At 46.7% G+C, this 23525-nt stretch overlaps 1 protein-coding gene across 5 annotated transcripts; it reads left to right on the top strand.

Moving 5' to 3' along the window:
* Nucleotides 1–454: 454 nt before the first annotated feature.
* On the top strand, nucleotides 455–23525 carry pfas (phosphoribosylformylglycinamidine synthase). 5 transcript variants are annotated; one of them, XM_039736076.1, is made up of 29 exons: nucleotides 455–542; nucleotides 4368–4502; nucleotides 4817–4952; nucleotides 5067–5172; nucleotides 9718–9916; nucleotides 10018–10123; nucleotides 10677–10817; nucleotides 10908–11032; nucleotides 11132–11260; nucleotides 11383–11514; nucleotides 11617–11745; nucleotides 11829–11902; nucleotides 11985–12141; nucleotides 12228–12289; nucleotides 12365–12526; nucleotides 12605–12715; nucleotides 18015–18146; nucleotides 18227–18457; nucleotides 18537–18717; nucleotides 18811–18894; nucleotides 19377–19532; nucleotides 19624–19743; nucleotides 19833–19978; nucleotides 21925–22135; nucleotides 22276–22367; nucleotides 22456–22570; nucleotides 22663–22800; nucleotides 22876–23031; nucleotides 23112–23525. In XM_039736076.1, exons 1-29 carry the CDS (start codon nucleotides 515–517, stop codon nucleotides 23444–23446), a joined length of 4029 nt encoding a protein of 1342 aa, XP_039592010.1. In that variant the 5' UTR covers nucleotides 455–514; the 3' UTR covers nucleotides 23447–23525. The 5 variants fall into 5 exon arrangements, with proteins under 5 accessions (XP_039592010.1, XP_039592006.1, XP_039592007.1 ...); XM_039736072.1 differs by having other exon boundaries at nucleotides 22663–23031; XM_039736073.1 differs by lacking the exon at nucleotides 455–542 and adding an exon at nucleotides 719–817 and having other exon boundaries at nucleotides 22663–23031.

The following is a 23525-nucleotide window of genomic DNA, read 5'->3' as shown; positions in this document are numbered from 1 at the left end:
TTTAAACTGTAGTACCTCTGGTTCCTAATTCGTGATCTTACCAAGTTTTGTTATTTCACACATCCATCTCAACATTCTCATTTCTGCAGCCTCCAGTTTGGTTTCACACACCTTTTTAAGTGATCCACACACCTCTTATACACTTTACAATTGACTCCTGCGCTTATTGCTCGGTCACATCACTCCCTATACAGTAGTATTCTCTGATACAAGGGGGTCTTTAAGGACTTTCGGGCTGTATGACCCGTTCTCCTCAAGACTGTGGAAACGTTCTCAAAATGCGGAGAGACGAAAAAGCGCCAAGGTGCCGATCTGATCCTTCTAATCTAAGGTAAAGCGCGCTACCATGACGGGCTTTTCCAACTGAAAACCCGGAAGACTCAAACAAAGTTTAGCGCGAGCCTTTATGACGCACCTTGAAACAGAGCAATCAGAACTCGTCAGACACGCCCCCCATTCGCCACACCCACCTCAAAACACGTCCATAGCCTTACGCTACCCCTCGTGAGCATCGATGCTCAAAGCAGCAGTTGCTGGGTCAGGTATGTCTGAAGTTTCCTGTTAATGCGCCTTCGTTTTTCTCTTTTTTTGTGTTCGCCAGTATGTGTCACCTAAATAACTTCTTGGTGGTCTGTTTTAAAAGTTTTTTGGACATTTTTTTAAGTGAAGTATCTCCGGAGCATGCGCACCGTTCTTGCACGTGGGCATTGCGCGTTTCAAGGCGGGCGCCCCGAGTTGCGGAACTCCTCGCGCGAAGTGGAAGAGCGGGAGTCGCCGGCCACGGAGTGCGGGACGTTTGAAGTGAGCGCACGGTGAGGTGTGTTTTATGTCAACGTGCGTGTCTCAGTGTGTATAAAAAGTTAACACGGAAAGGAGCGCGCATTCGAGGTTTAATCTGTGTCGTTGTGGAGAAGAGATTTCCTTATGGTCAAGAGGGCAAAACTGGACTGTTTGTGTATCGGTGCAAAGGGCGCTACCGATCTGTCAGGGTCCAAAGAGTGTGTGTGTGTGTGTGTGTGTGTGTGTGGACAGGGGCAGCTGCGAATGTCGTAACCTGCCGGCTTATTTAGTCAGAGTCGAGACGAGGCAGAGGTCAGCCACCCGCAGCGGTAAAGGCGCATAGTCGTTCATGTTGTGATCCGTGCATAGCCGGTGGAGCAGCCATATGCCCCGATCGAGTGTCTTTTTAAACATCTTTCACAGCAGTCACCAAGAGCATCCGGAGGGAAACGCGGTGAGTAGTCGGAAGGAGGAGTTCAAATCCAAACATACACTGCAGGGAAAAATGAGAGGGACGGAGACCGCAGTGATTGTAAGTAAGGCCGTGGACAGTACAGGGATGTCTCAAAAGATCAAATGTAAGACTCGACACTCTTGGGGAACTGCGACAAAAAGATGAAGGGATGAAACGTCACTTGGCTGTGTCCCGGTGTGACCACTGAGGGTTTGTAGTGAACGTTAAGCTTTCACTTCATGCCTGAAAGGACCTTCTCTGAGCGCAGCGGTGAATGTGTCCAGTGACTGGCCAACGTCCTGTCCAGTGTTGGCTCCTGCCTGATGCTTCCTGGATATTCCCTGGGTCCCACAACATTGAAATGAACACAAAGAATTAAACCGATAATATTAGTGGTCTGGAATGACAGACAGCTATGGCAGTGAATGACTGCTGCTGGTAACACTTCTGAGAGGCAACGACTCAAGTAAGCAGTTAATAAATTAAAACGACAGCTGGAGTCTTCGTGTACACAACACTGTGTTTATCACCCTTGCATATCAGGTTTACATATTTTATGTTCTTGAGGTGCTTTTCATTTGCACCAAATACTTTTTTTTTGATATGAGGTTTCACAGCACAGCTCCATTGTCTGTCTCTCCTTATCATACGAATTTATTGATTTGTCACAAATTAGTAAACTCTCAGAATGAAGACACGTCTCTGAGCTCTTCAGTGTGTGCGATGTATTGACAAGTGCTGTCACAACTTGACAACAAGAAGCATTCTGTTCATTTATTTAAGGGCATGTAGCTGATAATTGGTGTGGCTGTTTAAACTGCCATCGGAAAGGAAGTAGAAAACTGTTGAATTTAAGTCAAGGGACTTTACGCTTAAACTATAGAATGCACTAGTAAGACCGCATCTGGAGTATTGTGTGCAGTTCTGGTCACCACAGTACAAGAAAGACATAAGAGCACTTGAAGATGTGCAGAGGAGAGTAACCAGGAGTGTCCCAGGACTTAAGGACATGTCCTATTGTGACAGACCTTTAAGAATTAATCCTATATAGTCGGAGCAGAGGAGGCAGCATGGGGACCCCATCCAGGTATTTAAAACCTTCAAAAGTATTGATAAAGGAGATCCAGGAAGACTGCTTTGGCTTAAGGGTGAATCACAGTCTGGAGGACAGCACTGGAAGTTCAGCAGAAGTGCATTTGAAATTGAAGACAGGAAGAGCTTCTTTATACAAAGAGTTTTGGGACTCTGGAACAAACTGCCAAGACATAGAGATAAAGCAGAAACGTTCACAGCCTTCAAAAAGAATCTGGATGAGGTATTGAGACAGCTTAGGTATTCGCTAAACTAATGGGCTTGATGGACAGAATGGTCTCCTGTCGTTTGTCAAATTTCTTTTGTATTAACAAGTGTCCCTTTACCTTATTGTTCTTAATTACTTTTGTGAGAAGCCACCATTGTGTAGGTGACCCAGCTCCGCGTAAAGATCACCTGCCGTGGCTCAATACAAAGCTGGTGACGGTAAAAGAAATGTAACTTTCAAATCCTAGTGACTTGATAATGTCCAGCTCCACTGCCCCCTTGTCCCTCCAGTTGTACACAGCAGTGATTACTGCAGTTATAAAATTCACACACATTCATTTATGAGAGCAGTTAAGGCAACTTTAAAATGGCTGCCATATGTGCGTCAGTTAGGACGAGTGCTGATTGTTGGGATTTATTTTATTTTTTTTAAATCCTTATATTGAAGGTATGTAACAACATACAAGCAGTTTTATTAACTGGAAACATCAAGCCCAAACTAATTCTGTATCATAAAAAGCTAAAAAAGAAGAGTTTTTAAAGCACTTTCAGATCTCAATGAGATGAAGCTGAGATGTGCAGGGCTTTGGTTTTAGGAGACAGTTGTGTTTTTCCCGTGATTTAAGTGTAGGAATGCACATTTGGAGACTTCCTACTGAATTATTTTAGGTTTATAAGGTCTATGTATACTGTTAATGTAATAATCATTAAAATAATGTAATGTTTGCTGGCAAGAGGACAACAGTTGTGACAGAATGTGTGTAAGGTGACAAGTAGCCATTGTAAATGTGCAAGTGTAGCACAGACTACTGTAGAAAAAATAAATAAATAAATAAAACTCGCTTTTTCACCAAAACTGAATATTCGAAGTCTTTTCACAGACCTGCAGTATGTCAGTTTTAGTTGATGAAGAGCTTGTCTTCCTAAAAGATGTGCAGAGTAAGAGTGATAAGGCATGCCTCTCCGTCTAGCTTTGTACATGTAGACCAGTTTAAAGTCTAACAAGAGTCATCTGATTACAAAGTGTCACCAGCTTTATATATTTACTTTGCTCCTAAACAGTCACAGGGCATTTTATGCACGGCGGTCACTTTGTATACCAACAATGGAGTTTGAACCCCTGACCTTTGGGTTTGAGTCGCTCCTGTGCCCTTTGCCTCTCAGCTACACTAGAGGGAAGTAGGGTTGAATTCAGGGGTCACAGAGGAGCAGCGACTGGTCCTGGCAGCACTGAGCACAAGATAAGGATCTCCTCCGTTTAAGGCACCAGTCCATCACATGTGCTCACACCTGCACTCGCCATGTTGTTTCAAAGTCTCCAGTTATCCCAATACACTTACTGTGTCTTTAGGACACCTCTCGAGATACTTAAATGTATTTAGGCAATAGTAAAAGTCAAAATAACCAACATAAAACACTTTTTAATGGTGGCAAAGTCGAATCTAAAAGGCAGGTGAGTTAAGGGTGGCATGCCGCAGGGTAGAAAACAAGCTGAGCTGCCACAGTTTTCTGTTGAAAATAACAGCAGCTTGACTTTATGCGATTGATTTTAGTCAAATGGCACAGTAGAAGCAGGGGCTAACATGAGTGTCGCCAAGTAAAATGTCGCTGAAGAACAGAATTATTTCCAGGGATAGAGTGGCCATGAAATGCTGAGTAACTTGATACTTAAAAGCTTTCCTGAACAAAATAAACGTCCTGCACAGAAAGCGGTGAGCAGAGGCCGAGGCTCATTTTATCTTGCACACGTCTTAGTCCATGCCTGATCCAGGCCACTCGTATGTGCTGCAGTCTGAGGTCCACCTCCATCAGCTTACGTGTGTCATACTTATAGGGCTCAAGATGACGGTGCTGCACTTCTACCAACGAGAAGCAGATGGCGTGGTGGGGTGGAACCAGCAGAACGTGGGACAAGCCTTTCCAGAAATGAATGTTCAGACAGAGAGCTGCTTCAATGTGGAGTGGAGTGGTGAGTATCCACTGTGACGGCCAGAGACGTTTGAGGTGACAAAGTGTGACTTGATCCTTGAGCCCGTGGCTGTGCCCAGCCTGGCTCAGTTTGGTTTGTTACACATGGGCATCTTCTTTAATGTCAAGACTTAGGTTCAGGAGGTGCCCGTGTTCTATCTGTGCACGTTTCTTTTCATTAAGTGCCTTGACACCAGTATGGGGGTGTAGAAGGTCATTGTTTTCTGTTGAGGTGCTTTGTCTAATTTGGTGGAGATGGTGGGACTGGATATTGATTGAGTTGCCACACGTCCCAAGTGTCATTCTTCCTCTCAGGACCTTCGAAGCCCCGCCAGGAGGAGTTGGCTGTCTTGCACTGGCTGTTCAGCAGCCCCTTTCATCCCGAGTGTCTGAATGAGAAGCCGTTCTTAGTTCCTGGGGAAACTGAAAAACTTGTGGAGATTGGGCCAAGGTGAGTGGAGATGCGATTTCTGGGAAGCCATAAAACATAACATAACAAAAATACACTTTCTTTTTGAATTCTGGGCAGAGAATCACACCGTTTTTTGTTTTTGTTCTGTAAAAGGTTGAATTTTTCAACTGCCTGGTCAACCAATGCTGTGTCCATTTGCCACAGTGTGGGGCTGAAAGATGTGAGCAGGATAGAGCTGTCCCGACGTTACCTGATTAAGGTGAGAGTTTGACCTTCTGGATGAAATGTAGATGGAGTGTGGAGCCAACATGCCTCGGCCTGAATGACCGCAGGCCCAGACTCTGTTTAATAAGTTAAATATTCTAAAACTATAACACACAGGACAGAAAGGTAAAGGATTGGAGTGAGGTGGGCGGTTGGCACTGTTAGTTTAGCACGTTTATTGTCTGTCCCATGATATCTAATGTCCAAATTAGTATTCATATGTTTGCATCATCAACCTCTGCTTTCTTATTGACGTCTGTTTTAGCTTCTGCTTCATCGAGTCTTCTTGTTCTGTAGGGCACATTTAAAGAAAGAGCATTACAGGTGCCACACATTGCAAAAGTCAAAGGGCCAGTTTACATACGGAGTCCACCTGCTTTTTAAAGCAAATAGCCTGAACCTCCAAACAGCCAATCAAATGGATGTAACTCAGTTACTGTATACCGCATATAGAAATGGCCAAGAAGTTTGGTTGTCATTCAGCCAAACATTAGAATTGTGAAAACGTGTGATCTACGGCAAGTGACTGTGAACGTGGTATGCTTGGTGGTGCCAAACGTGGTGGTGGTAATTTCTGAACAAAGATTTTTAGTGAAGGAGTGTTTAGTTGTATGAAATTAAATCAAATGTGAAAACCTGGCTGTGCAAAAATGTTGGTCCCCTTGTCATCGTGCTGATTTGAATGCCTGTCACTGCTCAATGCTGATTACTTGGTATGATGAGCGCGTTAAGCCTTGAACTTCACAGACATGAGTGGTCAAAGGTATTTAAGGTGGTCAATCGCAAGTTGTGCTTCCTTCCCTTTGACTCTCCTCTGAAGAGTGACAGACAGCATGGGATCCTCAAAGCAACTCTCAAAGATCTGAAAACAAAGATTGTCGAGTCTCCTGGTTTAGGGGAAGGCTACAAAAAGCCATCTCAGAGATTTAAACGGTCAGTTTCAATTGTAAGGAATGGAATCAGGAAATGGAAGGCCACAGGCACAGTTGCTGTTACACCAATCCAGCTGGTCTGGCAGGCCAAGAAAAATACAGGAGTACACACAAATACACACAGATCACCTCCAAAGACCTGCAAGAACATCTCACTGCAGATGGTGTATCTGTACATCGTTCTACAATTCAGCACATCTGTATGGCAGGGTGATGAAAAAGAAGCCCTCTCTGCACTCACCCCACCAACAGAGTCGCTTGTTGTATCAAATGCTCATTTAGACAAGCCAGATTCATTTTTTAACAAAGTGCTTTGAACTGATGAGACACAAATGGAGTTATTTGGTTCTAACAAAAAGTGCTTTGCATGGTGGAAGAAGAACACCACATTCCAAGAAAAACACCTGCTACCTCCTGTCAAATTTGGTGGAGGGTCCATCATGCTGTGTGGCTAGTTCAGGGACTGGGGCCTTTGTTAAAGTCGAGGGTCGCCTGAATTCAACCCAATATCAATAAATTCTTCAGGATAATGTTCAAGACTCATTCACAAAGTTGAAGTTACTCAGGGGATGGATATTCCAACAAGACAATGAGCCAAAACACAGTTCGAAATCTACAAAGGCATTCATGCAGAGGAGAAGTACAATGTTCTGGAATGGCCGTCACAGTCCCCTGACTTGAATATCATTGCAAATCTAAGGGATGATTTGAAGCAGGCTGTCTGTGCTCGGCAGCCATCAAACTGAACTGAACTGGAGAGATGTTGTATGAAGACTGGTCACAAATACCTCCATCCAGAATCCAGACACTCATCACAGTCTATAGGAGGACAGCATCGAGAGGGTCAAAGGAGCAAAAGGAGGCTCCACTAAGTATTGATGTCATATCTCTGTTGGGGTGCCCACATTTATGCACCTGTCTAATTTTGGTATGATGCATTGTGGTGTTATGGGTCCACAGCTCGTGGAGAAAAGGCCATTGATTTTAAATAAATAATCACCGCACCCGAGGCGGCTTCGTGAGGGGGGCGTTGTTGTAGCGAGCCGCGGGGCAGTCGTCGATGTGGGCGTTTCTCACCGTGTGCACAGGTGAGGAACTGCCCACATTCGTGATTGCTCCGTGGCTAATGCTGCAGCTGTGATGGCCCCTCACGTTTTAAAAGAAGCGCAAGTCGGTTGGGGAGAAGAGAGAGAATCGATTGGAGAGAAAGAAACGATCGGAGAGAGAAAGGAAAGGAGAGGACGGAGGTTACCGGGAGCAGGAGAGGAAGCAGGTCGGTGAGAGGGAGAGAGCCGCGAAGAGCGAGCGGACGTGCGAGCGAATGAGCGCTCGTGGACAGCTGCATGGAAGCTGGGTGTTAGGCCGACACCCACGTGTTTGTGTTGATGTCGCTCCCGCTGAGCGAGCAGGTAGCGGGAGTGACCAAGGTGAAAGCGACGAGCCGCAGAAAGGCAGCGGAAGTCGGGAGGCTTGGAGTGGCAGTCCTTGGTGTGAGCGTCCTGGAGATCAAGGAGTCCAAGTCTCGAGGCTGGGATGAGAGCCAAACCGAAGCCAGGGATCGGGAGGTCTCCAGTCTTGCGTGTGTTTGAGGAGGGCAGCTGTAGAGAGCGTCTTGCCTGCTGCTTGGCCCATACGGGATAAGCAGGTGAGACGCTAACAGAAGAGCACCGTATTTGTTGATGGTTTTAAGACTGCTTCCTAAAAAGATTTTAACCTCTCGTTTTAAGGATTGTTTTTTCTATTTATTGGTTTTACTCCACGTTCTTTTTATGGATTATTTATTTAATGAATTTGAAGAACTGCACTATTTATGAACTTTGTTTTTGTTGACTGTTTTAAATAAAAGCACTTTTGCACTTTCTACCTTCCCCTTGCTCAGTAATTTGCCTCCATTGACTAGCTCATTCGGCAACATTATCGACGGTGTTGGGTTCAAGTGCTTCCAACATCAAAGGGAGTGTGGAGCCAGAACCCACATCGTCACATGCATATTGCTTATTTTCTGTTAATCCGATAAACTTAATGTCACTGCTGAAATCCTACTGTGTCCATAAGGCATGTCATATACAGGGTGGTCCAGATGTAATTATGCAGATCAAGATCGTCTGGATGACTTTGATTTATGTGGGGACGATTCCAGTTCGGCGCATGAAGACAATTCTTCATGTCACCAGTTCGCACACTTCTTGAGGGTCTGGGATTATTCTGGTGATTTTCTGTGTAATAAACTTAATAAGTTATAGCGTAATGAAAATTGCATAATTAGATCTGGACCACCCTATATTAAAAGGAGGTTGCTTCCTGAAAGCGCAGCCAATGAGAAACAAAAATCCAAAGAATTAAGAGTGGTTCCCAAACTTTTTCATATGACTGTATATATAAATATCTAATATATTTATACAGTATATGTTACAGCCAAAACCTGAAATTGGCCAAATCATGAAATGGCCAATGTCTCTGTAAATTGACCAGCCAATGTCCAATCTTTTCCTTGATGTCGGGATTTGGCCAGTCAGTTTGCGAAATAGCATGGGGAGATCGGCCAAAGTCGGAAGAAAAAAGGCACGCTCCTCTGGCTTGTGCATTAGCGGCAGGAGGAAAACTAAAAGAGATACCGGGGTTTTACTGATGTTAGCGGTTAAGCGACTTTGACTTTCTTCGGTGCTTTTGTTTCGCTGATGTTCTCGTCTTGCTTGTGTTATTAGCGGCTAAGCGAATTTTCTGTTTCCTCGGAGGTGGAGCCCTCACCTCGACTCCGCCTCTCACCTCCGGGAAGGACGGATGGACGGACGGACTGACTGACGTTTCTATATAAGATTAGCAGCATTACTTACGAAGAAAGTGGCCAGAATGCAAACCTGCTGGCACTGTGGGCCCCCCTTCCCCGGGTTTGAGTTGGACAGCCCTGCAGTGCGGCCAGAACATTATGAACGAGTCGCGTGTGTGTGTGTGTGTGTGTGTTTTTAGGACTTGGGTTCTAGGGTGTTCATTTTTGTATAGTTCTACTTTTTAAATCCATTTGTTTTCTTTATGTGATGTCGTATCATTAAGAATGATCTTGCATTGCATCACATAAGATAACGCTGTAATTTTTTTTTCTATTTCTTGTCACATATGTTTGTGTTTATGGTGGTCCATTCATTCATTTATTCCATGCTGTTTTTTACAAGTGGCCAAGTCCCCCTCCAGTAATGCTCGTCTCCTGTACTGCCATACGTTTGTCGCACTATGCAGTAATATGACGTTTTCTGGACTTGCCCCGTGTGCTCGGGGTCTTTTACTACGTCTGTCTATTTGTCACATAACTTTGAGTGAATCCTGTGAATGTCCTTATCACATTGCAGTCGATCATTTGTCTCCTTTAAGAAACTAATGGCGAAGCGGCAGTGCTCTGCTGAAACTGTAGTGAGGGTCTGCTGCCGTCTTGAGAGGTTGGAGGCCATGATGTTTGGCTTCTGCTATATTGGCCATGTTTTTTTTTTTTTTGACAGGGTGGTGTCCTGATTGAGTAGCTGTTCTTCCCAGTTTTTTTGTTTTAAAAAACTTAGTGGTATTAGTGGTATGTGTTCTCAGTTCTGGTGGTTCTCTCTGCCTTTTTTATTTTAAAGCCCAAGGTCAAAGATGAGAAGAAGTTGACTGATGCACAGCTGGACACACTGGTCCACTCTCTGTTTGACCGGATGACTGAATGCATCTACTCTCACCCTATTGAGTCATTTGCAGTAGATGCCCAACCCCAGAAAGTGTTTCAAGTGGATGTTCTTGGAAAAGGACGGGCAGCCCTGGAGAAGGCCAATCAGGAGTTAGGTAAGGACTGCTGGAGGGTACCCGTGTCCCTCAGGGCGTAGCTGGCTGCAGTTGCTCCTGCGGTTTGTGTGTGACTCTTCCATACATCTCTCTCCTTACAGGTTTAGCGTTTGATCCGTGGGACCTTGATTACTACACAGACCTTTTCCTGCGTGTCCAGCGCAATCCCACCAGTGTGGAGTGCTTTGATCTGGCGCAGTCAAACAGGTACGGTCAGCTGGGATGTATTTGTGAGCCTAAACTGAACACGCAGCCACCCGCGTTTCTCGCTGACCACCTGTATGACCCCCATCATGAGAACTGTGCCGAGGTGGGGTTTCAGTTGCAGTGTTTTATAGCATGGCTGGCATCTCAAAAGAGCAGAGGGCGTAACTCTGTGACTTCTGAGTGACAAGTTGAACAGAGCAGGAGGTCGGGACTTGCCTTGGAGACAAACCGGCCTTATGAAGACAATCTTTCAGTTTTAACATCCATGTCTTTATTTTTGCTGTCTGTCGATTTGTGTCCCAGAGTAACAGTATCTGCACTTTGTGTAAACCTTCTCCTGTGTCACGTAAGTCTGTTGTTCCTTTTCAAAAGGTATTGCCGCCATAATGTTGGCTTTCCTATGGTCCATGTAAAATGGACATCGCTTATGTGTTAGCAGTGATAGAGTCCGGGTGTGTCCCTGTTCACCTTGCTGTGCTGCTGTCCATGAAGTCTGAATGCAGCAGGTCACTTGGGCACCTTGAGCCCACATCTCACCCCTTTTCTCTTTTAGTGAGCATAGCCGCCACTGGTTCTTCCGAGGGCGAATGAAAGTGGATGGAATGGAGAAGAGAGAGTCTCTGTTCAGCCTCATCATGGGAACGCAGCGTCACAGTAACCAGAACAACGTCATCAAGTTCTGTGACAACAGCAGGTGCGGACTGCCAGGAAGATGGAGGGCCGGTTGACCGCCGGGGGGGTTTGTGCTCACAGAGATGGATTGACTCGAGTGTGTCTGTTGCAGTGGAATCGAGGGCTGTGAGGTGGAGGGCTTGTACCCTTGTGATACGGCCCATGCCAGTCACTACGAGCGAGTGCGCAGTAAACGGAATATCATCTTCACTGCAGAGACCCACAACTTCCCTACAGGTCAGGTTGCCAGTCATTGTCTTGTTGTCTCAGTGACTGCCATTTGCCACCTTTCTTCTGGTTTAGCATCATCTTCAGCCTTTTCTTACCATCCTACAGGTGTGGCACCATTCAGTGGCGCTACCACTGGTACCGGAGGACGCATTCGGGATGTCCAGTGCACAGGCAGAGGTGCCCATGTTATTGCTGGCACTGCTGGCTACTGCTTTGGGAACCTCCATATCCCAGGTAGGCTAGTGCTCCCTTTGGCTCTTTGGGCGAGTGGGGCACTACAGTCCATCTTGCTCACGTGGTGTACGGACACTTCTTAACATGGCTTGGCTTCTTGTCTGTTTTTTTTTTTTGTGCAGGTCACACCCTCCCTTGGGAAGATGCCACGTTTGAATACCCCTCCAACTTTGCTCTTCCTCTTCAGGTGGCGATTGAGGCCAGCAATGGGGCTTCAGATTATGGAAACAAATTTGGGGAGCCCGTCCTAGCAGGTACTCCAATGCAGCCTACTTAAGTCCTTGTTTCTGGTGGTGATGATGGAAGTCTGTGTCTTTGTTGTGGATGATTGTCTGTCTGTCTGTTCTTCTTGCCAGGGTTTGCACGCTCCTTTGGCATGAGGTTACCCAACGGTGAGAGGCGTGAGTGGATCAAGCCCATTATGTTTAGTGGTGGCATCGGCTCCATTGAGGATCGTCACATCTCAAAGGAAGTTGCCGAGCCAGGTAGCGTGTGGGAGAGGGGTGGAGTGCTGAACGGTGTTCGGAGGAGCTAGGCCTGAACGTGATGATGTTGAATCTCTGGCCAGGCATGGAGGTGGTGAAGATTGGGGGTCCAGTGTACAGAATTGGAGTTGGTGGAGGAGCCGCCTCATCAATCCAAGTATGTGACTTCCTACAGTGGAACAGCTCCATTCTGCCTACCGTAGTGCATTTTAGTCCATGCTGTTTATCATGCTATGTAGGTCCAAGGTGACAACTCCAGTGACCTGGACTTCGGAGCTGTCCAGCGAGGTGACGCTGAAATGGAGCAGAAGATGAACCGAGCTTTAAGGGCCTGCATTGAGCGGAGAGCAGGCAATCCTGTGTGCAGCATTCATGACCAGGGTGCTGGGGGAAATGGTGAGGCGAACTGGAGAGCTGTGCTGTGATGCAGGTGAGGAGGAGGACGACAGTGCCCAGGATGACCGCTAATGTGTGTTCTGTAGGTAATGTGCTGAAAGAGCTGAGTGAGCCATCTGGGGCCGTCATCTATGCCAGCAGATTTAAGGTGAGTGCCGTCTCTGCGTTTCCCAGTTTATCTTGGCTGCTCCATTTTTCCGTCTTTCACATTCTCTTTTTCCAGACAGGTGACCCCACACTGAGTGCCTTGGAAATCTGGGGAGCCGAGTACCAAGAGAGCAATGCCCTGCTGATGCGCCCAGCTGACTGCAGCTTCCTCCGTCGTGTCTGTGAACGTGAGAAGTGTCCTGTGGACTTTGTGGGCCACATCACTGGGGATGGCAGGGTTAGCACCTTGAGCTGCACTCTGTGGTCAGGTGTAGACGTGAGGGCCATGTGCTCATGTACTCTGTTTACTGTGCAGATTGTCCTGGTGGATGACAGAGAAGGCCATCCTCAAGGTGACCAGGAGCCCTGGACATCCCAGCCTGTGGACCTCCAGCTCGACTGGGTGCTAGGAAAGATGCCTCAGAAGGTGGGCTTATCCTCAGTCTTCAAAGCGGTGTTTACATACAGTGCAGCCATCGATGCTGCGTCAATCTGATCGCCCATGTGATCGTCTGGTATAATGGTGTGTGTTGACGAGGGGGTGGGGTGAGTCAAAGCGCAGAAATCAGACACACAGCTGTGTTTCCTAGTGAGGTCTGCAACTAACGTCATCAAACCACAGACCTGGCGATTGACTTTCGCCAGGCCTCTGCACCGGGGGGCTCATGTATAACGCTGCGGGCAGAATTCACACTCAAACACTGTTGTAGCCTCGTTTATCCAAAGCTACCAAAGTTATGCAGTGTGGAAGTTCAGCCTCGACACAGACAGACACGGACTCCAGATGTTGAAAAGCTCACCCGTTTTATTCTTGGGCACACAACACAACACTCTGCCCAATACAGCTCACAGTCCTTTAGACTTCTTTTTCTTCTGCCGTCGCAAGGTCCGTCCTCTTCCGCCCGACTCTGGCTCCCCGAATGGAGTGAGGCGGCCCCTTTTATGGCACACCCTGATGATGTTTTGGCAGCACTTCCAGGTCCATGGCTCAGGATCCCCACAGGGATGAGCTTCCCAGCTCTGTATCTGTGGCCCTGATGGACTCCAGGGAGGCTGCCCACTTGTGTCCAGGGGAATATGTTGCTCCTCTCCTGGTCCTTCCTTGTTCCAGGCATCCCAGTGGGGCTACGTCCTTGGCCGTCTGCCACAGCAGCTTTCAGTTTGCTGCGTAGGATGTTTCAGGTGATATAGTGTGACGCATGTTCAAATAATTCTACAGTCCAAATATCTCTGTTTGGAAGTTTTAGTGAAATTTCAGAGCTAGAGAAAAAAAAAAAAACTGGCATTAAAGAAAAGTTCTTGTTTAAGTCTTCTATATCTCGTTTGATCTCTAAGTTTGGACATAGAGTCGTACTTAAGGTACGTTAAGCACGCTAAGCAGACAACTGTATGCCAGTCTGCTGTCCATGCCTGCAGTAACCTGACTGGCTTAATTACCACTCGGTTTTACAGACATAGCTAAGAAGTTAAGTTGCAGGGGGTGAAAGGCCATACCATATTGTTAGTAACAATGAGAAACTGACATTCTATAGAAATTTAACATTAAACATTAACTTTCTATGATTGGCTCTTACAGTTGTGTACAGACAAAACAGAAATGTGTGTACACACAAAAATTCAGATGCATAAACCTGTGCATAAGCAAAGTCGCACGCAGTTCCTCTTTATAAATCCCAATCCTTGTGACTTTTAACGCACATACACGCGCCTACAGCCCCACAGACTCCTACTTGAATATTTGAAAGCCCCTTCAGTTCAATGTATTGTTAAGACAATAGCAAAAGCACACGTTAAAAAGACGAATTTCAGCAAATGTGAAGTGGAGGCAAAGAGGAAACATACAGTTTGGTGGCTTAAGCATTGGTGTGAGCAAGAAAAGGAAATTGGAGTGGCAGTCAAGAGTCGCACAGTGACTGTCTGATAGAAAAAGCAGCGGCCACATGTCAAAGTCGACGTGAAAAGGCGAGCGTCTGAGTGTCGTAAGGAAGCGTATTAGGGCGGCAGAGAAGAAGAATTAAGTTGAAATGTTGACTCAACATTTCCACATTAATCGTGTAGTTTTTGTCATTGAAGTAGAACGTCATAAACCTCATCTTAAAATCTGTTTAATTTACTAGAGCTTCTGAGATCCCATCGTAACTCAGAGGGTGCCATATTTTGGGATGGTATTGGTGTTGCATTGCATATTTAGGGTTCATTTTGTTGCATAAAAACCCGTTACATGTGAAAGCTGCATGTACGTTGATGTGACGACAGCGACACGCTGGTAGTTGATGTTTTGTCATGTGTGCCACAAGCGCCCTCTGCTCATGTGGCTGTTATTATTTCATTTGAGTTTCACTACTTTGAGCTGCGTTACCGTGGAGTCGGTTGTCAAGTTCCAAATCCACATGTTAATATTTTTAAACCTCGACATGAGACGAGACTCGCGCCAAGAGATTTTTTCAAGTCCCACCCTCCTCTCAGACCACACCCTCTCACCTCTCATTGGTGTGAAAGCTTTTGTCATCACAGTTCCTGCGCTTTCAGCTCTTATCAATTTTTACGTTTTCCTCACTTTAAGTTCCAAATAAAAGAAGACGTTTTCTGTCCAAATCTTAGTGAAGACTAATCCTGAAGGGTTATCATCAGAAGAAACGAGTACCCAGGCAGTCTTAGCACCGAGAAACGATGAAGTCAGACGAATTAACGTGAAAATTGTTGATCAGTTACATGGCAAATTGATTAAATGTGTATCAATAGGCTCTGCTGAAACAGTTAGTGGTGATGGTGAGGAAGATGAAAACATCAACTTACAATATCATGAAGAATATCTACAACCGTTAACACCGCCTGGTCTCCCACCGCACGAATTACTGTAGGAAGAAGGATGTATCGTAATGTTAGTTCGTAATTGATGTCTGAGTGATGGGCTGTGCAGTGGGACAGGATTAGTTGTACTGAAAATGAGTCAAACAACTCTGACCTGTAAAATTAACAGGCGACAAGAAAGGTCATGCAGTCCATCGAACATGAGACACCACAGGAGATCTCGATACGCCATTCGTATTAAAACGTTTACAGTTTCCTGTTACAATAACTTTGGCAAAGACAATTAACAAATCACAGAGACAAACATTCGAAAAAGTCAGTTTATTTATTAGAGAGAAAAAAAACGAAATTCACACACGGGCTGGTATACGTTGTGTTGTCACGATCAAAGTCCAAACAAGGAATCAAAATTGAATGCGATAGACGAAGAGTTGATTCCAAATATTATTTTTACTTAAGCTTTACATTAAAAGTGTAAGTTTAAAAAGTATTTGTGTGTTGATTTCAGAGCCAAACAAAGCAAAAACGTATAAAACAACGAATACCTCAAACGCAACCTGAAACCTCATTTACTTTCAATTTATGATGTTTTACTATTTTTTACTCTTGTTAATCACTCGCTGTAATGTAAAATAGTTCTGTTATCCATGTGTAACAATTTCCCTGAAAATAACAATCTGTTTAAATTGTACATACGCGAGCGGCAGAGGCATGGAGTGGCTTGCGGGTAGTGCCCGCCCAGGGGTTGGCGAGTGAAGTGAGCAGGGCGCAGGGCCCTTAGTCCTCTGTATTTAAAGTTGCCATTTCTTTCAAATACCAGTGGTACAGTAGAGTGTTGGTGCCCTTCACCTTATTATACGTAACGCTGTGCTCTTTGGTTTATGTGCTTGATGATTTCTGAAGGTTCATTTCCTGTCTTTCAGAGAGATCTGCGCACACACACACACACTTAATGCGATTTGCATACTGAGGTGCCAGAGACCCCTTTGCCAGTTTCAAAATGTGTGGACAAGGCGGTCAACGTGCACACTGCTTTTTCTGGGGGACTCCTTGTGCCTCTTTGTCTCTGACGGGTCAGCTGCAGTCGGCCCACCCTCCTGAGTCAGCATGGCACAACAACAACAACATTTATTTCTATAGCACATTTTCATACAAACAGTAGCTCAAAGTGCTTTACATAATAAAGAATAGAAAAATAAAAGACACAATAAGAAAATAAGTCAACATTAATTAACATCGAATAAGAGTAAAGTCCAAAGGCCAAGGGGGGACAGAAAAAACAAAAAAAAAAACTCCAGACGGCTGGAGAAAAAAATAAAATCTGTAGGGATTCCAGACCATGAGACCGCCAGCGCAGTCCCCTCTGGGCATTCTACCTGACATAAATGAAACAGTCCTCTTTGGATTTAGGGTTCTCACGGAAGGGCTTGATGAAGATGATGATGGTAACGTAGACTTCTGCCTTTTAATCCATCCATCATTGTTGGAGCATCATGATGCTTTGAGTAGATGGTGGTGGCGCAGACCACCACCACAAAGAAACCGGAAAAAGAAACAGAAAAGAGAGTAGGGGTCAGTACGGATTTTAGAGCCACCATGAGTAGTTATTATGAGGAAATTGAACATATAGAGTATCAGGATTAAATTAAAATGAAGTTATGAGCAGGCCATGTTAAAGTAATGTGTTTTCAGCAGTGTTTTAAAGTGCTCTACTGTATCAGCCTGGCGAATTCCTATTGGCAGGCTATTCCAGATTTGAGGTGCATAGCAGCAGAAGGCCGCCTCACCACTTCTTTTAAGTTTAGTTCTTGGAATTCTAAGGAGACACTCATTTGAGGATCTGAGGTTACGATTTGGAATATAAGGTGTCAGACATTCTGATATATAAGATGGGGCAGATTATTTAAGGCTTTATAAACCATAAGCAGAATTTTAAAGTCAATCCTGAATGACACAGGTAACCAGTGTAGTGACATTAAAACTGGAGAAATGTGTTCGGATTTTCTTTTCCTAGTTAGGATTCTAGCAGCTCCATTCTGCACTCGTTGTCACTGATTTATGTCTTTTTTAGGTGGTCCTGAGAGGAGTGCGTTACAGTAATCTAGTCGACTGAAAACAAACGCGTGAACTAATTTCTCATCATCTTTCAGTGATATAAGAGGTCTAACTTTACTTATGTTTCTTAAGTGATAAAATGCTGTTCTAATGATCTGATGAATATGTGATTTAAAATTCAGATTACAGTCAACAGTCACCCCTAAGCTTTTTACCTCCGTCTTGACTTTTAATCCTAATGTATCCAGTTTATTTCTAATAGCCTCATTGTATCCATTATTGCTAACCACTAAGATTTCAGTTTTCTCTTTATTTAACTTGAGAAAGTTACTATTCATCCATTCTGAGATACCAGTCAGACATTGTGTTAGTGAATGAAGAGAGTCGGGGTCATCAGGAGGTATTGATAAGGCACGATTGTCCCCTGTTCAGTGCCTGCAGTACAGTCAGTTAAGAAAGAGCAGTTTGTGGCAATGAAAAAGAAAATGAAACCCTAAAAAACAAAACTAGTTGTGAGAGACCCTGGTGACGTCCCGTCAGAATGTAAATTGGGGCCACAGGTGGTAAAAGGAATCCAAGCTCAGTGTGGGTTTCACTTTCATGTCTGGGTAGCCTGGCATCGGTTTTTCTGTCACCCTTGTGACTCCTGCACTAGTGGGCCAAACTGAGCTGTCACTGCTGTTTCAGTCCTTCCTTGTGGTGACTCGTACTGTGACAATATGCCACCATTTTGAAGGTACATGCCATGAAAGGCTTGCTGATGTGTTGGCATTGTTCAGAGTTTGCTTTTTGATACCCAAGGCAGGATTTTTGTACGTGGACGTTGTTCAAATTGTCATTTTTTTTTTTTTTTTGGGCAGGAATTTGTTTTAGAAAGTTGCCAGCCTGACCTGCACCCCCTGCTCCTGCCTCCTGGCCTTACTGTTCAAGACGCTCTGACGCGGGTCCTCCAGCTTCCAGCAGTTGCCAGCAAGCGCTACCTGACCAATAAGGTGCGAGGGTCTTCTAAGCAGCAGCCATCTGGGACCCCACCTGTGATACTCTCCCAATACCCTCTTCTTTGTCACACTAGGTGGACCGGTCCGTGACTGGCCTGGTGGCCCAGCAGCAGTGTGTCGGCCCGCTCCACACACCCCTGGCAGATGTTGCTGTGGTTGCTCTGTCTCCGTTTGGCACAGAAGGTGCTGCCACTGCAGTGGGGGAGCAGCCAATCAAAGGGCTACTGAGTGCAGCTGCAGGTGCCCGCATGGCGGTTGCCGAGGCTCTGACCAACCTGATATTTGCACGTATCACTGACCTGAGGGTAAGCTTTGTGCCCTTGTGACCACCATGACAGAGAGTGGCAGTCACTGTCATGACTCGTCTCCCATTTTGATCTCCAGGACGTGAAGTGTAGTGGAAACTGGATGTGGGCAGCTAAGCTACCTGGAGAGGGTGCTGCCCTGTTGGAAGCCTGCAGTGCCATGTGTAACGTCATGGCTGAGCTGGGCATTGCAGTGGACGGGGGGAAGGACTCCCTTAGCATGGCGGCGAGGGTCAGGGAGGAGACCGTCAAGGCACCTGGTACAGGCAGCAGTTTTGTTTTCTTTTTTTTCTTTCTAGCCCGTTGTTTTCATGATTCAGCGGAGAGCTAAGCCCCTTTTTCTTATGCTTCAGGGTCCCTGGTCATCTCCACCTATGCGATGTGTCCAGATATTACTGCCACTGTCACGCCAGACCTCAAGCACCATGATGGCACAGGTAAGTACGAGGAGCCATCGTATTAACACGAGGTGGCTTATGCAGTGTCGTCCCCCAGTAGTCAATGTTAGCCCCCCATCTGTGAGGAGCAGCATTGATGGCACAATTGGCTCCATTTCTTTTGGCTTTCCAGTTGGAGTCCCGGCAGGTCAGGTGACTTCCTCAGGGTCAGACAGTGTCAGTGGTGGGATTTGTACCACTGCCCCACACTGCCTGGGGTTACCCTTGTGTCTCCCAAGGTTGTCACAGATAGGGGTCCGGGCTAAAACTGGGCACAGAAGGAGGTTCACAAGGGTTCTCCCTTGTACATGTGACCATAAGGACCTGAGAAACAGAGTCCCGTGAAATTCTTACTTGCATGTGCCAATTAACATGCCACTCATTGGCACTGTGGCACCTTCATTATTGAGGCTAACTAACTTCTGTTTGTAGATTTTCTAAATCTTGGTGTCCGACCCCCCTGTTTGGCTTCCTCTCCACAGGCGTACTTCTCTTTGTACCCCTCACTCCTGGCCAGCACCGCCTGGGTGGATCAGCGTTGGCACAGTGCTTCTCTCAGCTTGGTGACCAGACACCTGACCTGGATCATCCTGACAAGCTGGTGTCCTGCTTTGAGGTCACCCAGAAGCACATCCAAGGTAAGCTGGTGTCTTGTGCCCTGGCGCTAGTAGCATCTCAGTGGGCAGCGCTTCAATACACACTGGCACTGCTTGTATTTCCCCCCATCAGCCTCTCTTCTCAGTTCTGGACATGACATCAGCGATGGCGGATTAATCACCTGTTTGCTGGAGATGGCCTTTGCTGGAAACTGTGGCATAGAGGTGGAGCTGCCCCTGAGCCAGTCTGGAGGTGAGTAGTGGTGTGAGGGACTGGGGGTCCGGGTGAGCGGTGGGAGGACTGGCACCCCTCACTGCCTGCCTGCTGCTGCTTCTTCTCAGTGCTGGAGGTGCTGTTCTCGGAGGAACCGGGCCTCGTCTTAGAAGTGCAGGAGGCTCACCAGGCGCAGGTGACCGAAGGCTACCACAGTGCTGGACTGACGTGCCTGACCATCGGGAGGACGTGTGGCTCGGGGCCGAGTGCGACGGTGAGTACGGGTGACAAGCAGTAGCAGCACACATGTTCTCTCCTCTTGAGCTGAAGTTGTTTGGCAAAATCAACTGGAATGTTCAAGGAAATTCTAGGAAAAAAAAACCCGATCTAAACCCGTGAAGTTGTTCTCTCGTGAAAATCAGACAGACAGACAGACATTGGACTAATTCTATAGATAGATATATATTGATATATCTATAGATAGATATAGATATAGTTTTTCACACCACTGTGTGTGTGTGTATATATATATCTCTATTTGCCCCCTTCCTGATTTCTTTTGCATGTTTGTCACACAAAATGTTTCTGATCATCAAACACATTTAACCATTAGTTAAATATAACACAAGTAAACACAAAATGCAGTTTTTAAATGATGGTTTTTATTATTTAGGGAGAAAAAAAAATCCAAACCTACATGGCCCTGTGTGAAAAAGTAATGGCCCCCTTGTTCAAAAATCACCTAACTGTGGCGTATCACACCTGAGTTCAATTTCCTGATTACTGCCACACCTGTTTCAATCAAGAAATCACTTCAATAGGAGCTGCCTGACACAGAGAAGTAGACCAAAAGCACCTCAAAAGCTAGACATCATGCCAAGATCCAAAGAAATTCAGGAACAAATGAGAACAGAAGTAATTGAGATCTATCAGTCTGGTAAAGGTTATAAAGCCATTTCTAAAGCTTTGGGACTCCAGCGAACCACAGTGAGAGCCATTATCCACAAATGGCAAAAACATGGAACAGTGGTGAACCTTCCCAGGAGTGGCCGGCCGACCAAAATTACCCCAAGAGCGCAGAGACGACTCATCCGAGAGGTCACAAAAGACCCCAGGACAACGTCTAAAGAACTGCAGGCCTCACTTGCCTCAATTAAGGTCAGTGTTCACGACTCCACCATAAGAAAGAGACTGGGCAAAAACGGCCTGCATGGCAGATTTCCAAGACGCAAACCACTGTTAAGCAAAAAGAACATTAGGGCTCGTCTCAATTTTGCTAAGAAACATCTCAATGATTGCCAAGACTTTGGGGAAAATACCTTGTGGACTGATGAGACAAAAGTTGAACTTTTTGGAAGGCAAATGTCCCGTTACATCTGGTGTAAAAGGAACACAGCATTTCAGAAAAAGAATATCATACCAACAGTAAAATATGGTGGTGGTAGTGTGATGGTCTGGGGTTGTTTTGCTGCTTCAGGACCTGGAAGGCTTGCTGTGATAGATGGAACCATGAATTCTACTGTCTACCAAAAAATCCTGAAGGAGAATGTCCGGCCATCTGTTCGTCAACTCAAGCTGAAGCGATCTTGGGTGCTGCAACAGGACAATGACCCAAAACACACCAGCAAATCCACCTCTGAATGGCTGGAGAAAAACAAAATGAAGACTTTGGAGTGGCCTAGTCAAAGTCCTGACCTGAATCCAATTGAGATGCTATGGCATGACCTTAAAAAGGCGCTTCATGCTAGAAAACCCTCAAATAAAGCTGAATTACAACAATTCTGCAAAGATGAGTGGGCCAAAATTCCTCCAGAGCGCTGTAAAAGACTCATTGCAAGTTATCGCAAACGCTTGATTGTAATTATTGCTGCTAAGGGTGGCCCAACCAGTTATTAGGCTCAGGGGGCAAATAGTTTTTCACACCACTGTAGATATATATATATAATATAGAGATAGAGAGCGAGTTCTACTTCATGTTAATGGCTTGTGGTCACTGCCTGCCTCCGGCCACTGACCAGTCCACTATGGCGATTTGTCAATCCCACTTCCTCTGCTGCTCGCGTTTTTATGGCTACGGCGCTCAGGATGCTGGAATTCTTCCATGTTTGCCATTTTTAACAAAGTTAAAGATCTCCGTTCGACTGGCGAGCCACCGATGCCAATGACCAAGCTGACCTGCTGGCACTTTGAGCCCAGAGATTTTCTTCTCCATCTTTCCAGATCCGAGTTTGTGTCTGTGGCCAGGAAGTGCTGTCTGAGAGAATGGCAAGCCTCCGAGGATTATGGGAGTCGACCAGTTTCCAGCTGGAGCGGCTGCAGGCCAATCCCGTGTGCGTCCAACAGGAGGAGCGCGGACTCCAAAGCCGGACTGGGCCGGACTACAAGATGACCTTTGACCCCGCGCAGACAATGACCATCTCCAGATGTCCAGGTGAGGGCAGCACTGGTGTGTCACGGTCCACATGAAGGGGCGCCTTGTTATGGCTTTGTATATTCAAGTCCCTCCTTGTGGCGTGTGCCAGTTTCCTGTACTTGTCACATGACGACCGCTGTCCCTGTCCCCGTCCCCAGGTGTGTCTGCTCCTCGAGTGGCAGTGCTCAGAGAAGAAGGCAGCAACGGTGACCGAGAGATGGCAGCGGCTCTGCTGATGGCTGGCTTTGAGGTGGGTTTACTGAGGTGTCTGACAGCATGGCAGGTTGTTGTCACCAGTGTCTGCTTACCTGAGGTATGACAGTCCCTGCTGTTGGCAGGTGTGGGATGTGACCACGCAGGACCTGTGCAGTGGACCTCTGACCCTTGACCATTTCCGAGGGCTGGTGTTTGTTGGCGGCTTCAGCTATGCGGATGTCCTGGGCTCCGCTAAAGGTGATGTGTGCTTGGGCAGGGGACGACACGCCTGGCTATTTTAGGGGGGCATTGCCAGCGGCCTAATCTCCTTCTTGTGCTTTCCTCACCAGGCTGGGCTGCGACGGTCACCTTTAACCCCCGTGTGCGCTCGCAGTTTGCCGCCTTCCATTCTCGAGAGGACACCTTCAGCCTGGGCGTATGTAACGGCTGCCAGCTGATGGCACTGCTGGGCTGGGTTGGCTGTGCAGGTACGGGTGACGGCTTGAACAGGAGTTCGGGTGCCCCAAGTTCATCATCACGGACTCCCTCTTCTAAACCCGCAGGGCCATGTGAAGCGTCGCCAAGCGTCGTCCTGACTCACAACCAGTCGGGTCGCTTCGAGTCGCGTTTCGTCACCGTGTCCATCTTGCCATCTCCAGCCGTGATGCTTCAGGGGATGGAAGGCTCCACGCTGGGCGTGTGGGTGGCCCACGGTGAAGGTATGTGCCCTGCTGCCCACCTCTCTGTCGTTGGTCCGCCTGCAGTCGCTCTGCCTCACTGAATTCGTCTCTCCTGCCAGGCTACATGAACTTCCGGTCCCCAGCCGTGCTCGAGGACGTGGAGGCCGGGGGTCTCGCTCCAATTCGCTATGTCGATGATTGCGGATCGCCCACAGAGACATACCCGCTGAATCCAAATGGGTCCCCACGTGGCATCGCCGGCCTCTGTTCAGACGACGGCCGTCACCTGGCTATGATGCCACATCCCGAGAGGACGGTGCTGACGTGGCAGTGGCCTTGGCTGCCGGCCAAGTGGAGAGGTCAGCTGACTACGTCGCCTTGGCTTGCCATGTTTCAGAATGCAGCCACCTGGTGCCTGAGCCCACCGGACAGCACAGAGGGTGACGTGAACTGAGCGCATCAACTGCATGGACATCACTGTTGGGGTCCACGTGGCACCAGCTAATCTGCCCACAAATAAAGGGTGAGGATGA

Source organism: Polypterus senegalus, chromosome 14 (assembly GCF_016835505.1).
Source record: "Polypterus senegalus isolate Bchr_013 chromosome 14, ASM1683550v1, whole genome shotgun sequence".
NCBI classification, from domain to species: Eukaryota; Metazoa; Chordata; class Cladistia; order Polypteriformes; family Polypteridae; genus Polypterus; species Polypterus senegalus.
Note: the sequence above shows the minus strand (reverse complement) of the source record. Positions and strands in the feature narration are given on the sequence as shown.

Coding starts and splice junctions, on each gene's coding strand:
- pfas (XM_039736072.1), top strand. CDS start 515: ATGCTCAAAGCAGCAGTTGCTGGGTCAG. Junction 12,290..12,364: donor TCTATGCCAGCAGATTTAAG/GTGAGTGCCGTC, acceptor CTCTTTTTCCAG/ACAGGTGACCCCACACTGAG. Junction 19,533..19,623: donor CACCCAGAAGCACATCCAAG/GTAAGCTGGTGT, acceptor TCCCCCCATCAG/CCTCTCTTCTCAGTTCTGGA.